This window comes from Anolis carolinensis, unplaced genomic scaffold (assembly GCF_035594765.1).
Source record: "Anolis carolinensis isolate JA03-04 unplaced genomic scaffold, rAnoCar3.1.pri scaffold_12, whole genome shotgun sequence".
In the NCBI taxonomy this organism is placed as follows: domain Eukaryota; kingdom Metazoa; phylum Chordata; class Lepidosauria; order Squamata; family Dactyloidae; genus Anolis; species Anolis carolinensis.
This window is the reverse complement of record NW_026943823.1, coordinates 582,271-606,785: the sequence shown is the minus strand read 5'-3', so window position 1 is coordinate 606,785 and position 24,515 is coordinate 582,271. Positions and strand designations below refer to the sequence as shown.

Below are 24,515 nucleotides of genomic sequence, written 5' to 3'. Positions count from 1 at the left end.
GTCCTGACAATATTCAAATCTGGATATCATGCCCCCTTCTCTCAGCCTCCAAGCCCAACCTCTTCAACCCTCTAAGACTTCCATGTTGACAGCTTCCTTGTCTCTATCAGGACTGTCCCTAAATTCATGAAGAGGAGCAAGACCCCCGACTACAGGGACAAGAGGGTCTTTGGGGTCCCACCGATAGTCAACGTCCAGCGGACCGGGCAGCCTCTCCCCCAGAGCATCCAGCAAGCCATGCGCTACATCCGGAGCCAGTGCCTGGATCAGGTGAGGAGATAACAACAACAACAACAACAACAACAACAACAGCAAGGGCTTAATTTGGTTCCCAGGAAAGAGATGACCCAGAAAGGCTTAGTGGTTCTGATGTTGCTTAAGTCTGGCATGAGATGTCAATTTTTGTCTCTTAATGGGCCAGGAAATACTATCGTGGCCTCTTAAGCTATGTGTTAAGTGTTTAAGGCCGATACTAGATCAGGACAATAGTACAGTATCATATGCATATAATATCAGGGAACATAGTTAGAGTGGAGTTTAGGTCTATGACCATTCACCCAGGAACAAAAAGGCGTTGTGAAATGCTTTCATGTCCGGAATCACCGGGGTGTTGTGTGGTTTCCGGGCTGTGTGGCCAGTGTGTTCTATGTTATCAGTGTCTGGACATCCATTTCATTGGTACGTGGATTGCCAACAGGCTTGCTCTTGCTTTCCCTGCGTCCAGGTGGGCATTTTCCGCAAGTCGGGGGTCAAGTCCCGGATCCAGGCGCTGCGGCACATGAACGAAGCCTCTCCTGACCACGTCAACTACGAGGGGCAGTCGGCATATGACGTGGCGGACCTCCTCAAGCAGTACTTCCGCGACCTTCCGGAACCCGTTTTCACCAACAAGCTGACTGACACCTTTTTGCAGATTTACCAATGTGAGCAGATGGAAGGGAGGAGAAACGCCACGTGGGGTAGGGTTGGGAGGGCGTCCGGAACGTGCTCCCATTGATTCCATAGACCTCCGTCCCGCTGTCCTTAGGAGAATGGACATTTACTGAGAAATCCAGCAGAAAGTTAAGGGAAGGAGGGATTGGAGGACTTGAAAAGGAGGGTAAAACTTCTTGCGAGTCAAAACAGCGAAACCTTAATGGGCTCATTGTTTCCCCAGTTGTGCCCAAGGAGCAGCGCCTGGCGGCCGTGCAGGCGGCCATTGTGCTGATGCCGGACGAGAGCCGGGAGGTCCTGCAGACCCTCCTGTACTTCCTGAGCGACATCGCCTCGGCCGAGGAGAACCAGATGACCTGCGGGAACCTGGCCGTGTGCCTGGCCCCCTCCGTCTTCCACCTCAACGCCTCCAAGAAGGAGAGCACCTCCCCCAGGTGAGCCTCTGCTCTTCCACCTTCACGGCCATCTCCTTGCGCAACACTTCGCAACACCGGTCTCTCACCTGCCCGCCCATTTTCTCCTTGTTCCAGGATGATGCACAAGAGGAGCACGGTGGGCAAACCCGACCAGAAGGACCTGAGCGAAAACATGGCCGCCACCCAGGGCCTTTCCCACATGATCGCCGACTGCAAGAAGCTCTTCCAGGTAAGGTCGCTGCAATTGCTATCGAACCTGGAGTGTTTAAGGGTTGACAATGTTCATCGAAACATTTCCTTATTTATTCATATTGACTGGTTGCAATCCTGTATCGGAATACAGGCCATCCCCAAGTTACGAACAAGTTACGAACATCCAAATTACAAACGACTCCTAGTTTAAGAACAATTTACAAACATCTGAATTACAAACGACTCCTAGTTTAAGAACAATTTACAAACATCCAAATTACAAACCACTCCTAGTTTAAGAACAATTTATAATCATCCGAATTACAAACGACTCCTAGTTTAAGAACAATTTACGAACACCCGAATTGCAAACAACTCCTAGTTTAAGAACTTATTTTCTTTGTAACTTGGGGACTGCCTGTAGGTGGAGGTGCTTGCATGCATGGAAGAAAGGAAAGGACTTGTCCAGACGTTGCTCCATGTAGTTGCAGTTCCCTTGCTTTTTATTAACGTGTATTTATTAATCCATGGCCGGCTTGCCTCCGCAGATCCCGCACGAGATGCTGCTCCAGCTGTGCAGCTCCTACGTCTCGGCTGAAGCGCAGCCGCTCTCCTTTTCGGAGCTGAAATCCCCGGACGAGCTGGAGTCCGGCCTCCAAGGGCTGCTGAGGGACTCCTCGGAGCGCTTCAAGGGCTGGCTCGGCACCACCGGGCCCCGGAACACGGAGCTCTCCTGCAAGAAGGTGAGGGGAGGCCCACGGGAAGGCCCGAGAAGCCTGAGGGATCTTGCGACACGAGGGAAGAATCCCCACTCCTCTTCTCCCCCCAATAACGCAGGCCTCCTTTGTCTCTCCCCCCTTTGCGCAGGTGGGGGACGGCCACCCGCTGCGCCTGTGGAAGGTGTCCACGGAGGTGGAGGCCCCCCCGCAGGCCGTGTTGCAGCGTGTGCTGCGGGAGCGGCACCTTTGGGACGAAGACCTGCTCCAAGGGGAGGTGGTGGAGACCCTGGGCAAGAACGCCGAGGTCTACCACTACGTGACCGACAGCATGGCCCCCCACCCAAGGAGGGACTTCGTGGTCCTCCGGTGAGGAGACTGAGGCAACTGGCAGCCTCCGGCCCTCCTATCTTCTCTCCTCGTCTCTTCCTCTTTCCCTCCACCATTCTCTCTTCCCTTCCTTTCCCTTCCCCTTCACTTTCACTTGCTTCCTTTACCTTTGGTTTGCTTCTCTTTCCTTTCACTTTCACTTTCACTTTCCATTCTTCCCATTCTTCCCTTTCTTCATTCCCTTCCCACCAGTGGATGCTCCAATGCCGCTGTGCCTCTTTCTGTGCAGGAAGTGGCGGACGGACCTTCCTCGGGGAGGCTGCCTCCTGGCCTCGGCCTCCTTGGACCACAAGAAGCTTCCCTTGGAGTCGGGGGTCCGGGCGGTGGTCCTGGCCTCCCAGTTCCTGGTGGAGCCCTGCGGGATGGGGCGCTCCAGGGTGACCCACGTCTGCCGCACGGACCTCAGGTGAGGCGCCCAACACCGATGATGGGGGAACCTGGGCCCAGCTGTGCTTGCCAATAGATATGCCTCATTTTACAACCCCAGGGAGGGGGCGACAGGCAGTTACATAGTGTAATAATACCGTATTTCTTTGACAGCTTCTTGTTCTTCTCCTTCTCCTCTTTTTCCAGAGGACGGTCCCCAGACTGGTACAACAAGGTCTTTGGCCACCTGTGTGCGGTGGAACTGGCCAGGATCCGGGACTCGTTCCCCACGCTCAACCCGGGCGGACTGGAGACAAAGATCTGAAGTTGCCACCATCTCCCGACACTGCTGGTGCTACTGGAGAAAGAAGGGAGAAGCTGCAAACGAGCCTTTGCTCCGCGGAGGAGGAAGCATTTCCCCCATCACCCGTGCCTTGTTGGTGCTCCGCAAAGCGTCTCCTTGCTTGGAAAGGGCCGGGATCCTCCGAAGCGCCCCTCCTTTGGATAACGACCACTAGTGTTCAGGATCATAGGGATGATCCAAGGGACTAGGGAGAGTGAGGCAGAAAATGACCAGCTGGGCCAGAGATGTGGTGCAAAGATAGCCACCAATATGTCTAGAAGGTTGTATTGTCGAAGGCTTTCCCGGCCGGAATCACTGGGGTGTTGATGTGTGGTTTCCGGACTGTGTTTTAACAGCAGTTTCTTCTGGTGTTTCGCCTGCATCTGTGGCTGATGGCATCTGCAGAGGATCTGATGAGAATCTAGATACCTGTGGAATAATGTCCAGGGTGGGGGAAAGAACCAATGCATGTTAAAACAGCTGTGAAGGGTGCAATTTGCAAGCTAGATGTGTGTGTACGTTGAGTGGGACCCACTCATCAACATGTGAGTGGGGCATCTGCATGGAAGTAAGCATTGCTTGCTGCCTTGGAGACATCCTTAGCCTGGACGGTGCTCACGAGCCCTTCATGAATGAATGCCAGAAAATAGAGGCAACGTCTTGTGGAGACGGAAGTCAAAGCCATGTTTGTGGAGTTGAGAATGGTGACGAATGGGGAAGAATGTCAACTGCTGACCAAGTGTGTCTCTGGGAGAGACTGCAGCATGTGTGTGGCTTGTAAAACAGTGTTGTAAATATATAGGAATAAGCATTGTGTGTGTGAAGTGTGTGTAGAAAGGGATCACGGAAGCCAGGAATGCGTTGTTCGTTGCTCTTGTATTGCTACCTGTGTGCAAGTTGCAAAGAAGCAGGTGATCAGGAGATGCCAGGTTAGTGTCTGATACAAACAAAGGTTCACAGAAATCTAGTGAAATAATATATATTTCAGGACGGATGAGGAACAAGACAGAGCTGATGAAGGGCAAGAGGAGTTGCTATATCCTTAATGCCTAAACTCTATTTCTGGTCCCAGAGAGAGTTGAGCCGTTCAACTGAAGGCAATTCTGCATATTCACTTACATAGGATCCAGTGGTTTTACTCTGGGATTGACAGGAAGTCTGAATACATTATACTGAATACATTACATTATGTAACATGACTTTTGTTCCTGGGTTACCAAAGCCACTTAATTGGTTCTATCCTTATTCTTATATGCAGATGATACTGTGCTATTGTCCTTATCTAGTATTGGCCTTAAAGGCTTAATGCATTGCTTTGCCAGTTGTGTTCCTGGGTTATCAACGTCATTTCCCAGTTGTTTCTATCATAAAAAATGGAAAATATTTATTAAACTGTAAAAACTTTGTCCTGCAATAGCACATTTTCCAATTTCAACATGGGAAATGTCCTACTCACAGCCTGCAGAGCTTGGAGAGTCTGAAAAAGACAGTCTTGGATATTGTCTGTATTGGGTTGCGTTGAGTTTTTTGGGCTGTATAGCAGCATAGTTTGTTATAGTTTTTCAATCAATTGAATCTCCAACATAGTTTGTGCAACACAAAGTTTCTGGGGTATGACAACTACTTTCAAAGAAATCACCACACAATTAAACATTCACATCAGGAACAGAGAAGTTTTCAGATTTTTTCACATAGTGTTATTGAACGGGGAGTCAAATTGTAAATAAACCCAGTTGATCCCATAGGTCTCCAATTGGGACTAAATTCGGATTTGTAGGTAGCCATGTTCTCTATTGAGAACAATCTCTGTCACAATTATACGTAGATGTATCTTCTGACTTTGGCTAATGCTGGCCTGTGAGTAGCTCAATGTTATTTTCACGATTAATGAAAATTTTCTATGATTAACAAGGGACTCAATTGACCTTGACCGCATTCCACTGGAACGCAAGAAATCCCGATTTGATAGGAAACGTAACCGTATTTTTAATACTTGGTCTTGTCACCTCTTTGTGGGTCTCTTTTTATTGTTGTTACTAATGTCCCAGAGGAGTAAGTGTGTTTCCTTTCCTATTGAGCTTATAAATACTGTACAGTCAGGATATTAATTTAATATATAACATGGGTTGTGGATGGAAGGCGTTGACCTGTGTGAGAGTGCGAGTGAAAGAGCGAAACAATGTGTGTTTTGTATTTAATAATATTTTTGTACTATACTATGGAAGTTCCTCTTTGTTTTACTGCCAGAATAAATAAAAGTACTAACATGGCTTCGGTGTTTTTTAAATCTCCATCATCACTTCGTTTTGGGCGAAATGACGTCTCCCAATGTCGGGACTCTTAAGAATGCGCAGTTGCGAATGACAAAGAATGCACTTTTATGGAATGAGTGGTCAATGCACAATGTGCAAAAGGCCGAGCGTAAAAGCAATGCATGTTCATATGCTAATTTGTGTACTTCATGGTCCTCTACATTCACTGCTATGACCAGGATTTAGTCATTGAATAAATAAAGAAATGAGTTTCCATCTGGCACATCGTTTATGCCAACGTATGTCATCAAAAGGATGCCAGCGGATATATAAGTGACCTATCATTTCCCAATTGAGGAACAGTTTCTTCTCTGGCTCATCCATGGCAACCTTCAGACAAGGTCCATCCAAGAAGTCCTCACTCACGAGGCAATATGGGTTGTGTTTGCAGCAACAGAGACCCACGGTCCAGCTATTCCAAGGCTTCCTCCACGTCTGTATGGGCTTCCAAGGTGAAGGATCAGGCGGTGGTGGTGCTGGTTTGCAAAGACAGCAAGACCAGGCTCTTGGCCTGGGTCTCCTGCAAGGAAGCCCTCTTCTTCTGCAGGAACTGCTTGAGCTTCTCCTGGAAGGAAGGGGCGGTGAGCGTGTACAGGATGGGGTTCAGGGTGCTGTTGATGGGCAAGATGAAGACCACCACCCACGAGGTCACGGTGCCTGGTGTTCGGGGAGAGGGCGGACATCACATTAGCCAGGAGTTATCACCCTGGTCTATAGATAATCCCCAATGTCAGATTTGAGTGACGAGAGTGAGAGAGAGAGAAGGAGAGAATAGATGGATGGATGGATGGATGGATAGACCTGCTAAATAGATATATAGATCCAATATCAGATGTGAGTGGCGATAGATAGATATAGATGAGATGAGAGACAGACAGACAGAGATAGATGGACAGATGATAGATAGGTAGAGATGAGATGATAGATAGATAAATCAATGGATGGATAGATAGATGGATATGATAAATATATAGAGCCAATATCAGATGTGAGTGGCAATAGATAGATGACAGATAGATAGATATAAATAGATCCAGTATCAGATGTGAGTGGCAACAGATAGATAGGATAGATAAATATATAGATCCAATAACAGATGTGAGTGGCGAGAGAGAGAATGAGAATGGATGGACGGACAGACATTGAGATTACAGAGATGATGGATAGATGGATGGATAGATATGATCAACAGAAATGATAGAATGATCCAATATCAGATATGAGTGGCAACAGATAGATAGATTGAGATGAGATGAGAGACAGACAGATGAATGGATGGATAGACATGAGATGAGATGAGAAGATAGATAGATGAGATGGATGGATATAGACAGATATGATCAATATTGATGATAAAGTATATATATATGTATCTATATATCTCCATGCCATTTTCTGCATGTGAATGGTTGAGGTCCTTACCTGGGATGTCCACGTCCAGGAGGGAAAGCAGCTTCAGGATGAAAATGGGGATCCAGCAGAGCGCGTTGGTGAAGACGATGAAGAAGAACCTCTTGGCCAGGGCCACCTCCACGGAGAGGATGCTCTGCTCCGCCGCCCGGGCCGCTGTGGCGTGGATGGAGTGGAACATGCCGCCGTAGGCGAAGGACACCAGGAGGAAGGCCACCAGGTTCAGACCTGGCCCAGGAGAACCAGAAAGGGATGGTGAGCATGAGTGTAAGGGAATGTATGTGGCGTGAATGCTGAGTATAGGTGATGCTCCCCCTCTTGTGTGTGTAATCTATCTATATATATAAAAGGGTAATGAAATTTCGGCCTAGGACAAAACAACAAAACTACACATCCCAGAAACACTAAACTTGGCAGCACAACCCCTCATCCATGCCTCTACGTTCATACAACAAAAAGCTCCAGCTACTCCAGAAAACGGCCAGGCTTTGAGACTGCAAGGCTATTCACTGCTATTCCACCTGGCCAATAAAGGATTCCCATAAGCCACAGCAACGCGTGGCCGGGCAAAGCTAGTATATATATATATATATATATATATAAATGTAATGTACATTTGTAGGACTGAGTAAACAACAAAACTACTGAACCAAATCACTCCAAATTTGGCCACAAAAGACATAGTGATCCAGTCTATGTCTTTCAACCAAAAAAAAACCTAGAAAAATAAAGTCCACAGCAACGCGAGGCTGGGCACAGCTAGTAGCTATTATAAAACCAGTACTGGGTCTGTTTGTACTTATCATAGACTCATAGAGTTGGAAGAGACCTTGTGGACCATCCAGTCCGACCCCCTGCCAAGAAGCATGAAAATCACATTCAAAGCACTGGTCTCTGAAGGTGCCTGGTGCCAATAGATGAACGAACTAATGTTTTCAAGTTCGAAAAGTATCCATGTTGGCCTTCCTTACCCAGGAATATCCCGGTGGAGTATCCGCGGGCGCCGGGGCTCTCGTTGGGGTGGGACTGGAGCGGGAAGCAGACCCCGTTGCTGCCGTAGTAGACCCCGAAGGCCTCCTTGCAGGAGAAGGGCAGCAGGGTGAGCGAGAGGCCGAGGAGCCAGAGCAGCGCCAGGGAGAGGCGGGTGCGGCGCTCGCTGGCCCCGTAGCGGCCAAAGGGGAAGGCGATGCAGAGGTACTTCTCCAGGGTCATGTAGGTCAGGAGCAGGACAGAGACCTCGGCCGAGAGCACGGCCAGGCTGCCCACCAAGTGGCAGGAGGGGCTGGACATCCAGGCCTGGGCGTGGCGGTTGTACTCGCCGGAGAACTTGAGGTCAAAGGCGCCCAGGAAGAAGAGGTAGGCGCCCATCAGGCAGTCGGCACCTGTGGCACGGAGGAAGGAAGGGAGAAGAACATTGGCGTTTGCTCTGCGGGGAAGGAACGCATGTCCCCATGACACCAGGATGGAGCCATGGCTTGTCTAGTTCCATAGCATTTTCTGTCCCAAATCTGTCAGCCTTGGTCTCCCTTCTTCTCCATAGGCCTTGGTGTCCCCATGACACCAAAATGGAGCTCCGACTTGTCTAGTTCCATAGTATTTCCTATCCCAATCTTGGTCTCCTGTCTTCTCCATGGGCCTGGTGTCCCCATGACACCAAGGTGGAGCTATGACTTGTCTAGTTCCATAGCACTTCCTATCCCAGTCTTGGTCTCATGTCTTCTCCATGGGCCTTGGTATCCCCATGACACCAAAATGGAGCTCCAACTTGTCTAGTTCCATAGCACTTCCTATCCCAGTCTTGGTCTCATGTCTTCTCCATGGGCCTTGGTGTCCCCATGACACCAAAATGGAGCTCCGACTTGTCTAGTTCCATAGCACTTCCTATCCCAGTCTTGGTCTCATGTCTTCTCCATGGGCCTTGGTGTCCCCGTGACAACAAGATGGAGCTATGACTTGTCTAGTTCCATAGTACTTCCTATCCCAGTCTTGGTCTCCACTCTTCTCCATGGACCTTGGTGTCCCCATGACACCAAGATGGAGCCATGACTTGTCTAGTTCCATAGAACTTCTTCTCCCAAATCAATGGGTCTCCCCTCTTCTCCATGGGCCTGGTGTCCCATGACACCAAGATGGAGCCATGACTTGTCTAGTTCCATAGAACTTCCTCTCCCAAATCCATGAATCTCCCCTCTTCTCCATGGGCCCCTTCCCAAGCCCGACCCCATCGCCTTACAGCAGAGGGACTTGATGGCCATGGTGTGCTTGCTGTGCTCCGTCACGATGAAGGACCGGGTGAAGATGACGAAGAGGTTCCCGAAGCAGGTGACGAAGGCGATGACCCAGACGGCGGCCCTGAGGACGGCGCTGGCCAGAAGGTTCTCGAAGGAGGAGATCCCGTCCGTGTTGGGCTTGCAGCTGCGCACGTGCGGGGCAAAGCGGCAGGAGCTGAACCGCATGAAGTATCTGCAGGTAGGGACGAGAACAAGCGATCGTTCAGATCCAAAGCGAGCGTGTTCCAGTTTTGTCGGTGGAGATATGCATTCAGATTAGTCTTCAGATCTGAGTCTCCAGATCCATGAGTCAGAAGATAATGTGAATATTCTCTAAGTTTGGTGAGTTCGGCAAGTGTCAAAAGGAAAGTGCTGTGTGCAAATTTCCAGCTCAGTTGCTATAATTTGCAAGGATTTGTCAATTTATTGCTGTAACTTGCAAAGAGTAGGGACTGTATGGACATGTGTGTGCCCATGTTCAGTAATTTAGCTTCCTCCTTTCCTGGCATTGCTTGTGGAGCCAGGACTCACCCTCCACTCTGCTTTACACTTACCTTCTGGCTAGAACCAAACAGATTAAATGCTCATCATTCCAGCTCCCTATGTAACTAAATAATCCCACTAAATTCACATTGATTTACAAACATCAACATGGGTTTCGCCCATTTTCCTAGAAATCCCTTCCTATGGGAATGACTCACATGTGGGAGAGGTTGGTGAGCTGCTCAAACATGCGGTTCTGGATGTTGGGGATCTCTATTCCTTCCAGGCTCCTGTTAAAAAGAAGCAAAGACAACATGAATGAGAGGTATGAATGTGGGAGATTTTGGAAAAGAAAGATATGCGCCTCATTCTGGCTTGAACTGGGCTGTGGCGCAGCTGGTTAGTAGCCAGTTGCAATAAATCACTACTGACCAAAAGGTCATTGGTTCGAAGCCTGAGTCGGGATTAAGCTCCTGACTGTTAATAGCCTATTTCGCTGTTGACCTAAGCAGCTCAAAAACAGTTGCAGCTGTGAGTAGAGAATTCTAGGTACCGCTTTATATGGGGAGGCCAATTTAATTTTTATTGTTTGTCTGTACATGTTGTATGTCTAATAATGGCATTGAATGTTTTCCATGTATATGTGTATTGTAATCCATCCTGATTCCCCTTTGGGGTGAGAAAGAAGGGCGGAATATAAATACTGTAAACAAACAAAGAAACAAACAAGTAAATAAATAAATAAAATGAACGGGAGGAAAAGGAGGTTGGCAGCTTGGCACCATCTTCTCCTCTTCCCCATTGAGGTTAATGAGTGCAAACGATTTGGGTCCCTTTTGCAGCAACTGAAGTAAGCTGAAGAAAAAGGGGGAAGCAAGAGAGAGAAACCGGGACACTTTCAAAGCAGCTGAGAAAGTGGGAAGTCAGAGGGTGAATTGAGATGGTTCAGGCGGGTAGAAAATGCATTATGTTTCCCTCATTTGCCAAACTTACAGAGATCGCAGTTGGGACACGTGGTCAAACTGATCAGAATAAATCCGGTGCAAAGGGTTGTTTGAGAGGTTCCTGCAAAAGCCAGAAAGAACCAGGATGAGACCAGGGTAAGAGGAGGCCTTCCATAGATGTGGGCAAAACGTCAGGAGCAAATGCTTCTGGAACATGACCATACAGCCCAGAAAACTCACAGCAACTCAGATACACACATGGTTTTTGGCACGGTTAGTGGGACCTTTTGGTATCCTGTTAAACATAATGGTGCAATCAAAAGACATCCCTGATAGCCAATGTCAGAACCAAAAATTTGCAGAAAAAAATGTAAATATTTCCACACAGTGGATAATGCAACCCATAGATGCAGGATCCGTGGATATGGGGGTCAGACACGTAATCACAATGAGAAACAGGCAATAAATAAATTATTATTATTAATATTACCGACACAAAGGCATAATATGACACAGCCAATGAGATATATATGCTGTATTTTGTATCACAAAATCACAAGTCAATCCTTATTATTATTATTATTATTATTATTATTATTATTATTATTATTATTATTGACACAACGACGTTGTATGACACAGCAAGCAAGATAGATATGCTGGATTTCGTATCACAAAAATTATTATTATTATTATTATTATTATTATTATTATTATTATTATTATTATTTGAAACATAACAAGTTGAGTCCACAGCGGACACTCTGCTGGCTGTTGTACTGGATCACATTATTATTATTATTATTATTATTATTATTATTATTATTATTATTATTATTATTGCTCACACCAATTTTATTTAGAGATTTCTAATAATTTTGCTAAGAACATACATACAATTGCTGTAATTCGTGCAGGCCTTGGAAAGAGGACGGGAGAAGTTCCTTCAGCCGATTGGAGGACAAGTCACTGTCGGAAGAGATGAAAACAATACCATTTGAGACTGAAATATCTATAATTAATGCAGGACTTCCATTGCGTCTTAATTGCTGAATTCCAGACTAGATAGCACTTTGGTCTGGTTTTCTCATGCCTTCATCCTGAATTTCATAAGGATCATGGTGCTGTTTGAGACAATGGAAGGAGACAATCATTTCTGGTCAACCATATTATTATTATTATTATTATTATTATTATTATTATTATTATTATTATATGGTTCAACGAGAACAAAATGTTCTGGAAATCATGGATTTAAGGAAAGGAATGGACACAGATTTTAAATGGAAGGAATGCATGCAAAAAAAGGGAAAAGATCAGGAAAAAAAACATACAGTTCCACCAGCTTCTTCAGCTCAGAAAAAGCCCCTTCTTGGATCCGTTCAATCTTATTCCTGGTCAGAACCCTGGAGAATCAGGAGGAATTAAGGCAAATGTTTATCTGTCTGACATTCAATTCATCTTCTTCTGCACTAGTCTCCTATTGACTATTGTAGGGTTTTCTGAGGCAAGGAAGACTCAGAGGTTGCTACAAGTTGTAGAAATAAATAAATAGAAGCTTTACCACAGTTTCCGAACCAAGATATACCCTGCAGTACAATAAAGTGTGACCCAGGATTTTGTAACAAGTAACAGTATCTTTGCTTCAGTTCAAAAGATCAAACAGGGCGACAATATATACAGCAGTCTCTCTGAATTCACACAGAGAACAGAGGGAATAAGCAGTCCTTTTATACAGTCTTTAAATGTGCCCTCTTCACTCTCCAAGACAGTAGCCAATTGGAATTTTGGCTCCTGGCTGGCTCAGCCAATCAGCTGTTGACACATGCCTTTCCAGTCAACCCATTATACCATGGTGCCTTTTTACAAATCCTCACAAAGGTGGCTTTGACTGTTCTTTCCTCTGTCGAATGAGGGCTATTTCATCCGAAGAAAGGGAGAAAGGAGAACGTATTTTGTCTTGTTCTGATATGTCTTGGAATGAGAACACAAAAACAAAACAACTCTTTGCTAGGAAGGACATGTTGCAACCGGTGATGGGCAATGCCATAAAATAGTCCGGCACAATGCAAGCGTCATTGGGATATGTTTAAAGACATCCCAGAACTCAACCTCCCAATCACCCCGAGTTAATCTTTGGCTGGGAGCTTCCTTTGCACGCCCAGATTACGCGACAATTATGGGATGCCTTCCAGAGCTGCATTCCCGTGAAGTTGGGTAATAAGAATCCCATTTGGACTCTTGCGGAGAAGGGCCATCTGAATTACGCATTCCACACCCGCCTTTCTTGTTCCTCAGACAATTTGTAGCTTGTGTGTGTGTGTGTGTGTGTGTGTGTATATATATATATATATATATATATTACACACACAGTGTACACATACACAAGTGTATTGAATTCCCTCCAAGGGGAAACATAGTCATCATTTTCGGCATACTCAAGGCTTCTGCAAGGCTCAAGGAGAGACTCTTGGCTCCTTCTCGAAATGTTTCCAAGCAAGAGTCATAAAGAAGGCAGCGAGAAAACTCTCGTGGAGACAGAGCTGAACCTGAGCACGAATAGCTTCATGGAGAGAAAACACAGAGCTCATCCCAGACAACGGCCATGAAAGATGCTCACAGCTGGTGGTTTCTTATGTCTGGAGATCAAGGAGAGGACCATGGAGTTGGACATCACTTGATAGCCTTCACAACAGCTCATCTCCAATCCTGTGGACCTCTCATTGACCTCCACAGAGAAGAAACGACAGAAGCAATCAGAACCTATATTATCCAGGACAATGTTTATCTCCCCAAATGGACCTCTTTTGGTTGGTAGAGAGCTAGAAGAAAGTGGAGATGGTAGTTGTGATGTTCCATAACCATATAAAGACACACACCCCCTTTGTAGGCCTCACATTGAACTCCATACAGATGAAACTCAATCCCATACTTCCCAAGGTGAGATCCTATTTTTCTAAGCACAAGGTAAGGGTTTATCCAACGCAAATGGACCTCTTTTAGTTGGTAGAGAGCTAGAAGATGGTGGTTATGATGCTCCATACCCATATAAAGACACAGTTTTGTAGACCTTGCACTGATCCTATATTTTTAAGCATATTTCTAAGAACCTATATTTATTTTCCAAAATGGACCTTCTGGTAGAGAATTCGTAGATGGTGGTTGTGATGCTCCATAGCCATATAGAGACTCAACCTTGTAGACTTCCCACTGTACTCAACACAGAAGAAACTAGATCCTATATTTCCCAGACTCAGATCCTAGATTTCCCAGAATATTTTTCCTGGTTACAAGGAAAGGAAGGAGAAACACACTCACAAAACAGTGATCTCGCCGCAACCCCGGAAGTCCGAACGTTGCAGAGAACGGATGTGGTTTCCTTCAAGATCCCTGAAGGAAAATGGAGACCGGAGTCATGTCACATCCCTTCTTCCTAACCTTAAAATCTGTGGGGCTGAGTCCTAACAATACATCATAACCATCATCATCATCATCATCATCATCATCATCATCATCATCATCATCATTGTTTTCATTTTTTTTAAGCAAAGGATATGTAATTTGCCCCCCCCCCCCCCCCCCCCCCAAAATCAAAGCACTCTCTTTTACGGAATTTTTCACAAAGTGTGTTGATATGTGAACAATTTTACGGCAGCCAAAAAAATATCTCTCAATGGGCTGAAACTCCCATCACAATGCGAAGAATAGTGATATTTTATCATCCTCTGCAAATAATTAGATTTGCAGAGAAATAATTATGAATTTAATCATAATTAATCATCAACACATTAATAATTGATAATATGATTATAATAATGACTTGTTTAATTAATAATAAATTAAATCAAATAATAATTTGCAGAGGGACAATTATTTGCATGAGAATATGTCACTGTTCTTTGCGTTCCTTCATCAAGGCTTTTCTGCATTTCCTCGATTGCAAGAAAGGCAATAAGGGGCCGGATAAATGCAACAAGAAGGGGAAACTTACAGCCAATTGAGCTTCGGCGTTTCCGCACAGATGGAAGCCCCGGGCATTTCTTGCAAAAAGTTGCCGCGAAGGTCCCTGGATGGAAACACAAAGCAAGAGGCAAATTGCCCTATACGTAAGGATGACGAAATTGTAACGATAACAACAACAACAATAAGGATCTGATTCTATACTTACAGAAACACCAGAGATTTCAGTCCCATAAAGACAGACGGGAAGATCTGGGCCAATCGGTTGTTGTCCAGGATTCTAAATGGCAAAGAAGACTTAATTATGTCACAAGACGCCATTAAAGATGCATTAAACTTTACACACTAGTGAATATTCACTATTTTCTATGATCAAACTGTGCTTTTGCATTGCAAACACCTCTCTCCTCTTCCCTCTCCCTCCAAATGGAAACACCAGATTTTTAAAAAATGGCTGGTTTTTGCCATTGCTTTCTGCTGCGTTGATGCCGCTACAAATAATCAAACATGAACTTACAGCCATTTGAGGTTTTGTAAATCCTGGAAAACGCCAAGCTCCAGATCTGTGATGGAGTTAGAGCTCAGATATCTGAAAGAAACCAAGAAAGTGTGAATTACTATTATTATTATTATTATTATTATTATTATTATTATTATTCCCTTATTCTTATATGCAGATGATGCTGTGCTATTGTCCTAATCTAGTATCGGCCTTAAAGGCTTAATGCATTGCTTTGCTAATTACAGTGTGTTCCTGGGTTATCAATGCCATTTCCTAATTTTTTCTATCATAATAACATGCAATTTTTTTATTAAATTGCCAAAATTTTGTCATGCTATAGCACATTTCCCCATTTTGACACGGAAAACATCCTACTCACAGCCTCCGGAGTTTGGAGAGTCCAGAAAAGGCGGTCTTGGATATCGTCTGGATCCCATTGTCTTTTAAGAAGCTGTTTGAAAAGAAGATTTCGGACACATCCTTCATCTGATTTTGAACTTAAGGCCCCTTCTGTGGGCCTAATATATGATTAGTGTCCTTTATTATCCCTATCTACTCCCTTGTTTTCCCAAAATGAACATTGGACCTTGGAGGATTTTAGTACTAAAAAGTATTCTTGCTGGAAAGAAATGAATGATCCACTCATTTTTATAGATCTCTCTGTATAATTGGATTCATTGTTCTATGAAGACCTTTTTTCCCGCTTCCTCTTAAAGAGAATCATGAACCTTGTCTTGGCATCAAAATCGACTTTGTCTTTCATTCCTTAATAGAAACAAAAAGCACCTTAAAGCACAGGAAAAAGGAAGCTTCCCTACTTACAGATACTCCAGCCCTTTGTTGTCAATGAATTGGTAGTCCAGCAGGGAAGAGATTTTATTTTGATTCAAATCCCTAGGAGGGAAAGAACGAAAGGAAAAGATGAGACGAGGAAAAGAACAGGCTCTGTTTTGTCAGTTGCACATAAACACATTGCGTTCAAGATCCTCCATGAAAGAATTTTGCAAAGTCGGCATCGTTTTGCTTAAACACAAGATCCATCATCGGTCTCTCTGCAATTCGATCATCTTCTTTGGAATCCTAATTTCAGGCAACTGCAAATGTCACAATGGTTCGATCGAAAGCCTTTCCCTTCGCCATATACACAAACACACAAACACATTTCCTTCTCTCTTTGTGTAGACAACAGCTTTGGCACTAGGTGGCATCTTCTCCTTCTTGATGGATGATGGCTTTATGGAGTAAACTATGGTTTGTACTGCTTGAGAGGAAGGGACTGGCAAAACTATTTTGCCCAAGAAAACCCGACAAAACTCATAGGGTCTCCACACATTGATGAGTTACTTGCAGCTGCAAACACAAATATTGGGACCTAAATAAACACTGAATCATGTCTGGAAGCTAAGCAGCACAGTCCTGGTTAGTGCTTGGATGAGAATCCCAGGAAGCAAGGAAATGGCAAAACTGTAAGGATTCCTTGCCCAAGAAGACTCTACAAAATCAATGGGGTCAAATATGTTGATTAGTGACTTGTATAACGCATACAAATGCTGTCCTGTGCTACTCACAGCTCCGTCACATTGGATAAACCTTGAGGAACAGCGAGGAAGTCCTGAGCTTGGCAACGCAGGGATGTCCTGGAGCAAACGCATCCCTCCGGATACCAACTGAGTGCTGGGAATAAAGATGGAAGAAACGGGTCAAAACTGCTGCAAAATCTGCTATTTCCCACCTTCTTGACAAGCTCATTGTAGCAGAAAGCAACGTAGAAGCATAAAGAAATTCAAGACTGGAGTGTTGTGTGGTTTCTGGGCTGTATGGTCGTATTCTACAGCATTTTCAAGGCTATCAAGACTTATTTCTGCACCTAGAATAAGGATAGCACTATGTATAACACTATTATTTTCATTCCTGGGTTATAAATGTCATTTACTAATTTGTACTATTTTTTGTTTGAAATATTTCTGCGCAGATATTTCTGAAAAGATTTATTTTCTTTGCAGAAAAAGGTCGTTCCTTGGACATAAAATGCAGGGGGGGAGAGGTGTAAATTTTGCACAGAGTAATCATTGAGGATTCTCCTTATCAAGAGTAGAGGAATAGTATTTTTAATTAGTGTTGTAACTCATCATCCCAAATAAAGGTGCTAAGAAGGTAATGGCCTTCAGCATCCTCCGAAAATGAGAGAACATGAAATATTTGCTTTCAGAAACTCACTGCAGTTTGGTGTCGTCTTCTTCTCTCCATTTTTGTCCTTCGTCCCATTTCTGGAGAGCATCTTGCTCAGAAGTACGGGCCATCCAATGTAGTTCACTATAAGGCAAGATGCACATCCCATTATTGATGGAAATGAAGTGCAGGAAGTGAGGTGTAGAGGATGCTGAGCCTTCCAGTGACAGAATAATAGAATCACAGAGTTGGAAGGGACCTTATGGATCATCTAGTCCAACCCTCATCCAGTCCTCTTACCGCAATCCTCCTCATCGGCTCCGTCTGCGCAATCGGCAATCCCATTGCAGTGCATGGGCTGGGGAAGGCAGACCGTCTCATTGCCACATGGAAACTGTCCCAACGGGCAGTGGCCACGATCTGGGTGAAGGCCAAGCAGAAAGGACTCTGTGGAATGGAAAAAGAAGCCCAGAAATATTATACTACTAGCTGTGCCCGGCCACGCGTTGCTGTGGCAAAGTGGTGGTGGTATTGGTTAAAAGTTGTTGTGGAATTTTTATTTGACTTTATTTGTATTTTTTTAATTAATTTTATTGTAACTTATCTTTTTTATTTATTATATTTTATTATTTTGTTGTATTATTTTTAGTTATTTTGTTATTATAGTATTTTATTGTATTAATTTTTTAGTGTTTTTTATTGTATTATTTGTATTTATTTTATTTTTTATTCTTTTATTAACACTGGGCTGAGTGGGTTGCTAGGAGACCAAGTGGGCAGAGCTTAGAGCCTTCTAAGTGGCAGCAATTGGATAAAAACAATTATTCCTCTCCCTCTAATTAGGACTTTATTTTTCTTTGCTTTTTGTTGTATCAACCTAGAGGCGTGGATGATGGGTTGTGTTGTCAAATTTCGAGGTTGGGGGGCCTGTAGTTTTGTTGTTTTGTGGGTCGCCGTGATGCCATCACTCTTTTATATATATATAGATGTAACGTGTTTTTTGTTCCTGGGTTATCAATGTCATTTCCTAATTGGTTTTATCATAAAAACTCAATTGTATGCTGCTTTGAATCCCACCCACAGGAGAAAAGCAGGATAAAAATGAATAATAATAATAATAATAATAATAATAATAATAATAATAATTTCCCCCATTTACACATTTACACATTTTAGCAATCTTTTCCAGTGTCATGTATCATCTTATAGAAATTTCCTTTCAAGTCATTCCTGGGTGTAAGTTTCAAACTCTTGTTCTAGACTCAGCTTTTCTCCTTTTCAGTCATCCAAGCCACTCAACCTGGCTGTGGAAAGGCAACTTTGAGAAGAAGCAAATAAAGGAGGCCACGCAAGGTGCGGAGTCCTGGCACTTTAGTGCTCATATCCTGCAATTACCTTGGTCAAATATGGGCCAAGGGAAATGGCCCTGGTTGTAATTGTGGTTCCAGAACGCCATCTGTCCAACTCTGGGCACAGAAGTTCAGAAGATCCCACCTCAATTTCTCTCCTTGTGAGAACTAGATCTTGGAACAAAATTTGTTTGCTATGGTGATAGTTATTCCCAAATGTTATAAGGATGGATAAAAGTCTAGAAGGGATAGGCATGAAAACAAAACAGAAGGTGAGTTTATTTGCTGATGATATATAGTTAACTTTATTTGCGGATGAGATAGTGTTAATTTTATTTGCAGATGATATATTGTTAACTATGAAAGATATGGTTAGTAAAGTAGATAGGATAAAGGCCCATCTAGATCAGTCTGAGGCTGTTGGGAATGGTGGGAGTTGAAGTCCAAAACTCCCAGAGGGCCCATGTTTGCTTATTCCTGATTTAGATATATTCGGCAAAACAATGGGTCTATGAGTGGATTTTGGAAAACTTTTAATTTTTAGTTCAGAGTTTTGTTATGGACGTTAAATGTCCCTTCTAGATCAGAGAAATATATGACTGTGGTTGCACAATGCTGGTGCCCAGCAGAAGAGTATTGCAACCGTGTTGTCACCATGCATTTGCAGATTTGCACTATGGAAACATAGGATGCATCTACACTGTAGATTAAATGCAGTTTAACTTTCTCTATGTGGGAACTGTCGTATGGATAATTTGTACTGCGACTACAGGGTTCCGTATCATTGAGCCGTGGAGGTTAAAGTGATATCAAACTGGATCTATTCCTCAGTGTAGATGGACCCATGGTATAAAACCTTAGCTATGGTGGACTAAACACCTCAGTGTCTCCTTTTTGCTAAAAAGAGAGGTATCTCCCACTAAACCAGGAACAAAAATTGGGTTGCAAAGTGTTATTGGCCCAACATTTCAGCCTCGGTTGTCAATAACTCTTGCTCCAAAGCCAGAAGTAAACAGCTGAAGTTGGAAAGGTCTGCAGACACAGACCAAGCTGTCCTTTTGGAGCGTCAGATTTACGGATGTTTGCTGCTTGGATGTTTGTGCAAAAGGGAGGAGAAAGCATTGGAGGCCTCGGATCCTAAATCCCGGAGAAACCAACGGGGAGTTAAATCAAACTCTTTAAACAATCTGGAGCAAATGCCTCGAAACGGCTCCCATTAATCCTTCTCCAAAGGTTGGAGCTTCTCCAGACGGGGCTGCAAATGTGAGCCATTGACATAAATACATCTTCCAAGAGAGTCACGGTCTGAGCTCTAAAGCAGCGTTTCTCAACCTGGGGGTCAATGCCCTCCAAACCCTTCCAGTATTTTCTGTTGGTCGTGGGAGCTCTGTGTGCCAAGTTTGGTTCAATTCCATTGTTGGTGAAGTTCTAAATGCTCTTTGATAGTAGGCGAACTATAAATCCCAGCAACTACAACTCCCAAATGACAAAATCAATCCAACCCCACCAGTATTCAAATTTAGCTGTATTGGGTATTTGTGCCAAATGTGGACCAGTGAATGAAAATACATCCTGCATATCACATCTTTACATTACGATTCATAACAGTAGCAAAATGACCGTTCTGAAGTAGCAACGAAAATAATGTTATGGTTGGGGGTCAACATAACATGAGGAACTGGATTAAGGGGTCATTTATGGCATTAGGAAGGTTGAGAACATCTGGTGTATGGATGAGGGCTGGACTAGATGGCCTTTAGGGATCCCTTCCCATTCTGTGGGCTATAAAGAATATACCGTATATACTCTAATATAAGCCGACCCGAATATAAGCCGAGCCACCCAATTTTACCACAAAAAACTGGGAAAACATTAACTCCAGTATAAGCCGAGGGTGGTAAATTTCAGAAATAAAAACAGTTACCAATAAAATTACATTAATTGAGGCATCAGTGGGTTAAATGTTTCTGAATATTTACATAAAGCTCAAATTTAAGATAAGACTGTCCAACTCTGATCAAATCTTTATTCTCATCTTCTTCAATGCAAATGTGCTTGTGTATCCTTTTAATAATAACAGAGTAAAATAATACATGTAATAATAAATAGAGTGAAATAATAAATACAATAATAATAATATCAGAGTGAAATAATAAATGTATCAATAATAATAATAACTGGGTGACGAAAAACAACAGGAAAAACTCAGCCGCTATCAGGACCTCAAGATTGAACTGCAAAGACTCTACCAGAAACCAGTGCAGGTGGTCCCGGTGGTGATGGGCACATTGGGTGCCGTGCCAAAAGATCTCAGCCGGCATTTGGAAACAATAGACATTGACAAAATTATGATCTGCCAACTGCAAAAGGCCACCCTACTGGGATCTGCGCACATCATCCGAAAATACATCACACAGTCCTAGACACTTGGGAAGTGTTCGACTTGTGATTTTGTGATACGAAATCCAGCATATCTATCTTGTTTGCTGTGTCATCATAATAATAATAATAGAGTAAAATAAATGTAAGAGTAGCAACCATAATAGAGAAAAATAATAAATGTAATAATACCAATAATAATAGAGAAAAATAATAAATGTACCATATATTCTCGGGTATAAGCTGACCCAAATATAAGCCAATCAGGACCCTCACCCCGAGGGGGGCTTTTTCAGTCTTAAAAAAAGGGCTGAAAAACTAGGCTTATACTTGAGTATATACAGTATATACCCTTTATAGGGTATATTTATACCCTTAATATTTTTATTTATACGCCGCTTTTCTCTCCACAAGGAGATTCATAGTATAATGGTTTAGGGTGATAAAAACCCAAAGCAAACACTTTGGAAGCATGCACCTAGCAGCAAACTCTTTCCTCTTTGCAACATTTCATTTCCCAGCCTGTAACTCATGCAAATTTTTTCCAAAACGAGGCAAAGTTTCATGCACAAAGTGGCCTCTTCTTTTGACCTCTATAACTTTGGACGGAGTTAATAACAACCCGAAAGGGACGGAGGAGTGAACGAGGTGGCCGCTCGCTTACCTGGGACCATATGGAGGATGAGCAGAAGCAGCTTCGTGAGGGCAAGAGGACCCTTAGGAACCATCTTCCTGGAGAAACGGAGGCAGAATTGCTCCCCTGAAAGGCTTTAAGAGTCGAAGTGATGCGAGCAATTCGTCTCTTGGCTGCTGAGCATCGACGCAGGTGTTTGGATGAGATCGGTCGAACAATTCTCCCAAAAACGTGCCTTTCGATTGCAGAGTTCGGCACTTCTTGTGTCACATTAATTTGCAAAGTTTTGCACCGAGAACCATTTGCAAAGGGAACCAAAAGGATGCACCGGTAAGAAAAGCACAACAAGCTCGGAGAGACTCCAGATGTGTCCGAAAGAGATCTGTATCTGTTGTGTGTCCAGTCCGGATTGCCTTTGTGGTGAGATTGGGATGGAGAGGAAGGAGGAGATTGATCCTCGCTCTCCCTTTTCCATCCCAAAAGGTGGACCAGAAGTGCCCCCTGCTGGGCACCAAAGACATTGCATGTCTGAGATCGTCACGAAATATAGTGTATCGACTCAATTCTAATGCGCCACCGAATCGCATGCACATCTCTATTTTCAAAACCCGGAATGATTTTCTGGCGACTGTAATGCGCAGCAGCAAAAGATGTTCTCTTTGCAATGTGGCAAATACAATTGCTGCATGCCTGTTTATCATATTACTCCTTCTTTCAAAACAAAAGGGTTTGCTTTGAAACGCTTCCAGAGGTGGAAAGGAAAACATTGAATGCACCCATGATGTGGAATGTAATCCGCTTTAATTGCCTTGGATCAATGCTATGGAGTCAAGGGGGGGGGGACCTGCATAAATCCATAGCTGAAACACAGGAGGCACCGGATTCCCATCTGATCTTGGGAGCTAAGCAGGGTTAACCATGGTCGGGATTCGGATGGGAGACCGCCAGCAAATCCCAGGCTCTGTCGATGGTATTCGTGAGGAAGAAAGTGGCACAAGCACCTTTAAGGAATCCGTAAACCCATAGGTGACTTGAAGGAACACAGATTCCCATTTGATCTTCGGTGCTAAGCAGGGTCAGCCCTGGTTGGAACTTGGATGGGAGGCTGCCAAGAAGATATTCTAGAGGAAGCAACTGGCAAAAGCTCCTATAATCCTAAGGAAACCTTAGGCAAGCCATCAATCATCAGGCTGACCTGAAGGCACCTATACACATTCTCCAAAAACCGACAAATGGCAAGGGAACATTAAGCAGGGATTCTGTGATAAATGCAAAGCCAAAGGGACACTAGATCCCAGACAAAGGTCTCAAAGTCTTGGAAGATGCCTTCTGTCCATAAAGAAGCCCATTTCCCCCCCTTCCGTGAAAGTTTAATGGTCAATTATGTTCCCCAGAGTTTAAGTGCGGAGTCCTAGCAATAAATCCGCAAGAAAAAGTCGCGCACAAAGTCCGAGCAATTTTGGACGACGCTTGTGAAGTTGACAATAAACAGGGAAGAACACTTCTCGCGGTTTGGTGATCATAAAAAGCCAGCGAAGGTTTTATAGCCCTTTATGTAAACCGCGTGCCACAAAACTATTCTTAAATGTGCTCTTTTGGGAATCTATGAGTCTGCTGCACGTCTGCAAGGCTTTGGGAGCAACCTCAGTTTTTCATCAAAGCCCTCTTGATAGATGGCCATCCAACCTCATAGACATTAGTGGGTTCATGGAGAAACAGGGCTGGAGAATCAAAGTCTCCTACAATTGGAAAGGACCTCCAGAGACCATCAAGTCCAACTATCTATATATATAAAAATGTAATGTGCATTTTCTCCATGGAGTAAACAACAAAACCACTGAACCAAATCACACCAAATTTGGCCACAAAAGACATAGTCACCCAATCTATGTCTTTCAATAAAAAACCTAAAAAATAAAGTCCAAATTACAGAGGACGAGGAAGAGCCGTTCTCCCCTTGGCTGCCAGTCAGAAGGGTAGGCCCCAACCTCACTCACTTCGTGTCCTTGCAATGGCTGAGGGTTCACTTAGACCTCTTCCAGGGCCAGCTAACACATCCCAAGGAGAAAGCTGAGGAGGGAGAAAAGTAGTGTGTATTATCAGAGTCATTATTACTACTATTATTAATAATATTATTACTGTTGTGCTTCTGTGAACCATGTAAATGAACACAATCTGGTTCCAAGTATTGAAAAAAACTCTAAAATCAGAACAGTAAATGAACAACAACATTCTGAAAAGCAGGGGGATTCCAGACATGAAACAATCAGGGCCAGCTAACACCTCCCACCAAAAGATTCCCCCAGGGAAGACGCAGCCAGGCTTTGAAGCTGAAAGGCCATTACATGCTAATCATTCTGGCTAATTGCAGTATTCATACTTGCCTCCAACAGACAAAAAAAGTAACAACCAGAAATATTGTATATTCAAAAGATTTAGTAAATAAATATCATATACAGTAGAGTCTCACTTATCCAACATTCGCTTATCCAACGTTCTGGATTATCCAACGCATTTTTGTAGTCAATGTTTTCAATACATCATGATATTTTGGTGCTAAATTCGTAAATACACTAATTACAACATAACATTACTGCGTATTGAACTACTTTTTCTGCCAAATTTGTTGTCTAACATGATGTTTTCGTGCTTAATTTGTAAAATCATAACCTAATTTGATGTTTAATAGGCTTTTCCTTAATCTCGCCTTATTATCCAACATATTCGCTTATCCAACATTCTGCCGG

At 43.7% G+C, this 24,515-nt stretch overlaps 2 protein-coding genes across 5 annotated transcripts in view; one reads left to right on the top strand and one right to left on the bottom strand.

Moving 5' to 3' along the window:
• stard8 (StAR related lipid transfer domain containing 8) overlaps positions 1 to 4,841 on the top strand; it is a 38,220-nt gene extending 33,379 nt beyond the window's left edge. For all 4 annotated transcript variants that reach the window (XM_062963727.1, XM_062963725.1, XM_062963723.1 and 1 more), the window contains 8 exons: positions 111 to 270; positions 725 to 923; positions 1,157 to 1,367; positions 1,464 to 1,578; positions 2,090 to 2,284; positions 2,409 to 2,626; positions 2,877 to 3,053; positions 3,221 to 4,841. In XM_062963727.1, coding sequence (XP_062819797.1) covers positions 111 to 270; positions 725 to 923; positions 1,157 to 1,367; positions 1,464 to 1,578; positions 2,090 to 2,284; positions 2,409 to 2,626; positions 2,877 to 3,053; positions 3,221 to 3,338 — 1,393 coding nt within the window. In that variant the 3' untranslated portion in view covers positions 3,339 to 4,841. The remainder of the gene's footprint in view (positions 1 to 110; positions 271 to 724; positions 924 to 1,156; positions 1,368 to 1,463; positions 1,579 to 2,089; positions 2,285 to 2,408; positions 2,627 to 2,876; positions 3,054 to 3,220) is intronic.
• A 536-nt stretch (positions 4,842 to 5,377) lies between these two features.
• On the bottom strand, positions 5,378 to 22,624 carry LOC100553533 (relaxin receptor 1). Its single transcript, XM_062963728.1, has 17 exons — positions 21,799 to 22,624; positions 17,455 to 17,853; positions 16,806 to 16,911; positions 16,060 to 16,131; positions 15,617 to 15,688; positions 15,253 to 15,324; positions 14,944 to 15,015; positions 14,767 to 14,841; positions 14,094 to 14,165; positions 12,110 to 12,181; positions 11,673 to 11,744; positions 10,825 to 10,896; positions 10,050 to 10,121; positions 9,312 to 9,541; positions 8,050 to 8,460; positions 7,091 to 7,306; positions 5,378 to 6,325 (listed from the first exon to the last, which is right to left on the bottom strand). Exons 2-17 carry the CDS (start codon positions 17,675 to 17,677, stop codon positions 6,129 to 6,131), a joined length of 2,106 nt encoding a protein of 701 aa, XP_062819798.1. The 5' UTR covers positions 17,678 to 17,853; positions 21,799 to 22,624; the 3' UTR covers positions 5,378 to 6,128.
• Between the last annotated feature and the right edge of the window lie 1,891 nt (positions 22,625 to 24,515).